At 43.6% G+C, this 6,851-nt stretch overlaps 1 protein-coding gene across 4 annotated transcripts in view; it reads left to right on the top strand.

The window, feature by feature from the left end:
• The window catches only part of Cttnbp2nl (CTTNBP2 N-terminal like), a 49,107-nt gene that overhangs the window by 20,686 nt on the left and 21,570 nt on the right, over positions 1 to 6,851 (top strand). For 3 of the 4 annotated variants that reach the window (XM_031375080.1, XM_031375078.1, XM_031375079.1), the window contains one exon: positions 639 to 746. In XM_031375080.1, coding sequence (XP_031230940.1) covers positions 648 to 746 — 99 coding nt within the window. In that variant the 5' untranslated portion in view covers positions 639 to 647. The remainder of the gene's footprint in view (positions 1 to 638; positions 747 to 6,851) is intronic. The other variant, XM_031375081.1, reaches the window with a different exon arrangement.

Below are 6,851 nucleotides of genomic sequence, written 5' to 3'. Positions count from 1 at the left end.
GGCCTCGAACTCAGAAATCCACCTACCTCTGCCTCCCAATTAAAAAACCTTTTTAAAAGATGAAGATAGATGTTTATTTGCATATGCTTGTGTTTAATCTGTGTTATTGAAGATGTGTAAACAATGTGATCCCTACTTTCTGTTAGAAACAATTTAAAGTTTCTGCTCCACTCTCAGCTACTCCTACACTTTGGGCAAGCATTACCTTTGCTTGAACTTTACTCAGCCAAATGAAGAGAGATGCTAGAATGTTCTGTGTGCAGTTTTCAAGTTTGGTTATCTAAAACTGGGAGATCTTTATGGGATCCAGTAATTCTTCAGTGAAATGATGCCCAGTGAAAACAATTCTTCCTCAGTTTCCAGAAGACAAAATTGGTTCCTGATCCTTTCTGAGACCCAGGTTGCAAACCAGCCTGGAGAAGGTGATGAATAATTGATCTTGGTGATGGGATGAATAATTTACAGTGGATTTTATTTTTCTCTTCCTGCTCAGTTTATGATTAACATCAGGAAACTTTGGTGTTGTTTTGAATTGCAGGTCTAAAGGGTGTCTAAAGGATATTGCTCCTGTGTCTTGTCTTTTTCCTTCACTCTGACCACGTTCCTCTTCTGGAGACTGATTTTTGCCTTTGTTTAAGACTTTCAGGATGAATCTGGAAAAACTCAGCAAGCCTGAACTCCTGACGCTGTTCAGTATTCTTGAAGGAGAACTTGAAGCAAGAGACCTTGTTATAGAAGCTTTAAAGGTATGGGGGGGTGGGTGGGAGGGGAGAGGGAGGAAAAGAGAGAGAAAGAGAGAATGATTGGTTGATTGATTGATTGATTGATTAATTGATTATTCTATGTTGCGATGTTGCAAGTCATTTCTCTAGTTTATTTTATGTGGATATTGGTGTAATTTGTGTCAAGAATTTTAGGCTTAATGTGGTAGCACACACCTTTACTTCTGGTGCTTAGGAGGCAGCGGCAGGCAGATCTCACTGAGTTTGAGGCCCTCTTGGTCTACAGAGCGATTTACAAGTAAGCCAAGGATGTATAGACAGTGTCGCAAATAAACCAAGAGGGAAAGAAATGATGATGCCTTTCTGCTCTCAAAATTCAAAAGAATTTTTTTTCATATGCCAAAGTTCAGGTTCTAATGTCCAGGACGTTAAGATTTCCATAAAACTATCTGTGCTGCTAACACAATTAAAAAGTCTTTTGTTCAGCCAGGTTGTGACATACACCTCTAATCCCAGCACTTGGGAAACAGAGGTAGGAGGATCTCAGAGTTCGAGGCCAGCCTGGTCTGCGGAGTTCCAGGACATCCAGGCTACACAGAGAAACCCTGTCTCAAAAACAAACAAAAATCTGTTGTTACTTAACTTGTTACCTGTTAAAATGTTAAAAGGATGAGCAGAGGGATGTGTTAGTAGGACAGGAGGTCTGTGGAAATACTGCAGAGCCTTAAGAAGTCCAAGCAGATCAGCCCCTGTCACGCAGGAGCTCTTTACATGTGTGTGGGGACTCCCCCTTTCTGTGTTCGCCTACTTAGATAGGATGAGAAGAGACTTTTCAGAGTAACTGTTGACTCTGCACCAATGATACTCCACAGAGGCAAAGGACAGTAACCAAAGAAGGTGAGATTTGAGTCTGCCAAAGACAAATGGATCCCTGCAAAGTGCAATTAAGTAAAACAAAACATCGAAACCTATCGTTTCTATAGCTGATAAGTTTAGAGTGACGCTGGTTTATTTCTTTTTCTTTTTTTTTTTTTTTGGTTTTTTGAGACAGGGTTTCTCTGTGTAGCCCTGGCTGTCCTGGAACTCACTCTGTAGACCAGGCTGGCCTCGAACTCAGAAATCTGTCTGCCTCTGCCTCCCAAGTGCTGGGATTAAAGGTGTGCGCCACCACCGCCCAGCTGGTTTATTTCTCTATTATGTTTATTGGTTTATTTATTTATTCTGCTGACTGGAAAGCAGATTCAACTCATAAGATTTGCCTCAGGACACCTTCCCACTTCTTGTCCTCATCTGATAACGAGGAGAACGGATTTACCAAGGAAAATTTGAGCCTGCTCTAAACCCTCCTGGTACCTGTTGTTGCTCAGTCTTCCTCCCCCTCATCATCTGCCTTCATCCCCTCAGAACTGGTGGGGAGATGACCCCTGGAATGGAAAGACTCAGGGCATTCCCTAGCCTGAGAGGTCACAGAGTGATGCCTGCTGCATGTGTCACTCTGCCATTTACTCTCCCATAAGCCTGACAGAACCTGATGTAGATACTTGGTAAATATTTGTTGTAGTAATTTTTGTTGTTGAAGATTAACTCAGGGCTGTGGCCATGCTGAATACATGTTCAATCACTAAGCCACACCCCTAGCACCAAATATTTGTTGCACAAATAAAATGACTGCGGAGATGCATTGCCCTAAGACGGCCACAGTACTCCAGTCAGTTAGTAAGGACTGTGCTCTGCTCGCTCTCACAGGCAGCCTTGGCTTCTTGTTGTTTGTGCTTCCCGATGGTTTTCTGCATGCAGCTACTGACTTCTCTTTATTATAGTCTCAGAAGTTGAACTGAATCAGAGAAGCAGGAGCTCTACAGGGTTCTGTTTTGACAGCCAGTGGCATTCAGCATTGGACCAATGTTAGACTGGACCTGTGCGTGGCCTATGTGTAGCCTATGAATGATAGAATTGAACTCAGCCTCCAGCCAGTTCAGTTCTGCCACAGACACTCATCTTTAAACATCTGCTGGGACACAGTTGTTCACACCTGTGGTTAGAATCAACCCAGGTGGACAAGATTCGTTGTTGTGCTTTCAGATCTATTTGTATTTATGTGTAATCGTGTTTTATCTGGGGCTGGAGAGATGGTTCAGTGGGTAAGAGCACCGACTGCTCTTCCAAAGGTCCTTAGTTCAAATCCCAGCAACCACATGGTGGCTCATAACCATCCGTAATGAGATCAGATGCCCTCCTCTGGAGTGTCTGAAGACAGCTACAGTGTACTTACATAAAATTAATAAATAAATAAAAGAGTGTTTTATCTTCATGTTTGTAAGTGCACTGTGTGTGCATACTTGGTACCAGAGGAAAGAACCAAGTTCCCTGAAACTAGAGTTATAGACCCTGCTTTTTTTCCCTCCACACAGGGTTATCCTGTGTAGCCGTGGCTGTCCTGGAACTCAACTCTGTAGACCATGCTGGCCTCTAACTCACAGAAATCCGCCTGCCTCTGCCTCCTGAGCACTGAGATTAAAGGCATGTGCTGCCACCACCACCCGGCTGGCTTTTTTTTTCTTAAGGTTTGTTTATTTTTTTAATTATATACTTGTGTGTATGAGCACATAGAAGTGAGAGGCGGTTCCCTGGGAGGCCAGAAGCATTGGATCCCTTTCCGCTGGAGTGCAGTTGTGTGAGCTGTCTGAAGTGATGCTGGGAACCAGACTCGGGGCCTCCGCAAGATCAGTATACCCAGTTAAGCACTGAGCCATCTCTTTATCTCTCTAGGCCATTCCCTCCCACCCCTGCTTTTTGACACCTGTGTCACTGACCGTCCTGGACCTCAGGCCTCTAAGAGATCTTTCTGCCTCTGTCTCCCAAGTACTGAGAGTATAGTTGTGTTCCAAATGTGCCCAGTTTGGTGTTCGTCTTAAACTCTGAACGGTCTTTTGTGTTTGCTTTCAGAGAGAAAGGAAAATCTCTTTTTCTACTTGTATTTAAGTTCTTATTCTCTGAACAATGTCATATGGCTACTGTTGCTTCTCAGCGAGTGTCAGGGCATGGTAGCAGCTTTTGTTTCTTTAGGGAAATTTATAAAATGTCCTACAGTTTGTAAAGTGGATCTGACTATTGAGCTGGGATTGTAAAAGAGCTTTACTCATTCTCTGAAATTGTTGCCAGATTGCACCGTGCCTCCTGTCGTCCCCAGGTAGTGGGGCTTCTCCTGCCCATGTGAGCTGCCGTGCCTGCTCTGTTGCAACCAAAGCATGTTTGCAATAAGGCCATGAAAGGCAATATTTCTATAATGTAATATCCAGCCTTCCTGTATGTGAACTTTAGTTGTTAAAGAGAACATTTATACTGTATTTGGTCCTAACTGAACATGATATAAACGTGATTTTTGATGTTAGAAGCATGTGCCAAGGAAAAACAGTCTTCATGCAAGTCAAAAGTGAACTTATTTTGCTGATCGAGGGCATTCACTGTAAATCCCCTCAACGGGAAAGGAAAATTGCATTGCTCAGAAGCCCAGGGTAGAGCTACACAATCAGCAGGAAAGCCCCAGTTAAGTGACTCCATGCAGATCTAGAAAATGGCTTGCTGGATGCTCGGAGTCTGCTGCAGAGAAGGTCAGGGGACTGAAAGCAGCAGCCACTTAAATACTCTGGAAACAGAGTTGACTGCCGCTCAACCTTACTTAGAGCACATGCTTTGCTTGTGTCTTCGTGCTGGGCATGTTCTGCCTTCCTCCCACATGTCCTCCTCTGATACAGAACCACACTTAGCTGGGTCAACATAGAATCTGTCTCAAAACAAGGTGGAGGATAGTCAAGGACGACATCTGCCACCACCATTAGCATGCATGTGTACCCGACCACACAAGCACACATGTACACAAACACAAATGTTATGGCTTTTGGCTGGATGAGATACTAGACAGGGTCTTTTACTGCTTTATCAGTCATTGCAATCTTTACTATCATTACAAAGTTCATTGGTTTAGGACAGAGTTACGTTCATAAAGCAAACCGTGCTGATGGGACGCTGTCCTCCGCACAGAGGATAAAATGCTTCTGAGGGCCATTCTCTGTCGCCACCAACAGTGCTGGTTTGGAATTTCTCCATCCCTACCCTGATAACCAAATGTGTGACTTTAGAAACAGCTGGCAAGCGTTAAGGTTGACTTTGTGGCTTAGAACATATGGTCTATTAATAACTCCCCCACCCAGCCCCTCCATATTTTTTGTTTTTGAGACAGTCTTGCCATTCAGCCCAAGCTGGCCTTGAGCTCAAGATCCATTTGTCTCTCTGCCGGAGTGCTGGGGTCGCAAGTGTGCTCTGGCCTGTTTTGATGTATGCATCCTTTGGGTCCATTTCCACAGTCACAAGGACATGCGTCTCCATCACCCCTAAGATCTTCTTTGTGCCCATTTAATCCACTCTGCCTGCTTCTCAACCCCCAGCCCCCACCTTGTGCTCCTTAATCCCTGGTCTGCTTTCTGTCCCCAGACATGTTATATTATGACTTTATGAAATCATATAAAACATATTCTCTTAGTTCTGGGAAGGTGGACTTCTTAAGCTCTACATGACTGTTTCTATTGTTTGAGAGTTTTATATATGCAAATCACATGTTTAGATCAAGTCCATCTGATTCCCTCCCACTTACCTTCCCCCTACCACTTTTTCCTCTCAACTTCACGTGCTTTGTTTTAAACCCACTGAGTCCACATAGTGCTGACTGCATGTGCATGGGATGCCACAGGACCATCCACTGGGGCCTAGACCACACCCCTGGGGAAACCAGGCATCCTCCCCTATCCCCTATCAGCCATTAGTTGTCAGGAACTTCTCAGCTAGGGGTAGGAGATTGATGAGCCTCTCCCCATCCACACTTGGCTTTTGGCTAGCTTAACTCTGTGTGGGTCTTAAGCATGCAGCCTCTGGCACTGTGAGGTCATGTGTGTCACGGGTGCTCTGCCCTGTCCTGTCCAGCAGTTGCTGTTTCTCTGCACACATCCACTGCTCTTGGCTCTCATAGAGACTTTGTAGCTCCTCCTTTTCAGTGCTCCCTGAGCCTTGGGGGAAGGGAGTGTGGTATAGATGTCTCATTAGCTGGGCACTTCATAGTCTCCATGTTGACTAGAGTTGGTCTCTGTATTAGTTGCTGTCTACTGCAAAAAGAAGCTTCTCTGATGATGGCTGCAAGATGCCCTAATCCATGGGTGTAAGGATAAGAAGTTGAGGCTGGGGAAGGCTCAGTGGTTACGGACGCTGGCTATTCTTCTAGAGGTCCTGAGTTCAATTCCCAGCAACAAGATGGTGGCTCACAACCATCTATAGTGGGATCTGACCTCTTCTGGCATGCAGGTGTACATGCAGATAGAGCACTCATATATTAAAATAAATAAATACATAAATAAATATTCAAAAGAACATAAGTTTGAGATAGGCTACTACTATGCGTGATTATTTATTTTGTATATATATTATATATTATTGAAAGTTGATTTCTTTTAAGACTGAATTGTACTCCACTACCTATATACATTTATCAGATTTTGTTTTATCTATTCATACTAGTATCTACGCTATTTCTAGCTCTAAGTTATGATAAATAAAGCCACTGAACATCTACCTGTACAAGGTTTTGTTTAGATGTATATTTTAAGTTCTTTTGGTTAAATACTTAGGAATGACTATTAAATAATAGGTATATATTTACTTGGGGGGGGCAGAATGAGCATTGTGTTAGGATTACATTAGCTGCCATGCCAAGATCATGTTTAATTTTCATGGAACTGTCAAAATAATTTTCCAGTGTGATAGATAAACCATTTCATATTCCCCACCGTGAGTTAAGCTTCGACAGCATTTAGTACAGCCCCCTTTTGATCTTAGCATTCTAACAGATGTGCCATGATTCACTTGGATTTCATTGCTGTTGTTGTATGAGAACCTATAACCCAGGCTGGCTTGGAACTCAGAGCAGCTACACTAGTCTTATCTCTCTCTCTCTCTCTCTCTCTCTCTCTCTCTCTCTCTCTCTCTCTCTCTCTCTCTCTTAAACAGTACAGGAACTGGGCAGATGTTTACTGTCTATGCTATATCTACCTTCCTGTGGATCCCCCCCCCTCTCTCTCTCTC

The sequence above is a fragment of the Mastomys coucha genome, unplaced genomic scaffold, assembly GCF_008632895.1.
Source record: "Mastomys coucha isolate ucsf_1 unplaced genomic scaffold, UCSF_Mcou_1 pScaffold16, whole genome shotgun sequence".
Lineage (NCBI taxonomy): Eukaryota > Metazoa > Chordata > Mammalia > Rodentia > Muridae > Mastomys > Mastomys coucha.
The sequence above is the reverse complement of the archived record's forward strand: the minus strand, read 5'-3'. Positions and strand labels throughout refer to the sequence as shown.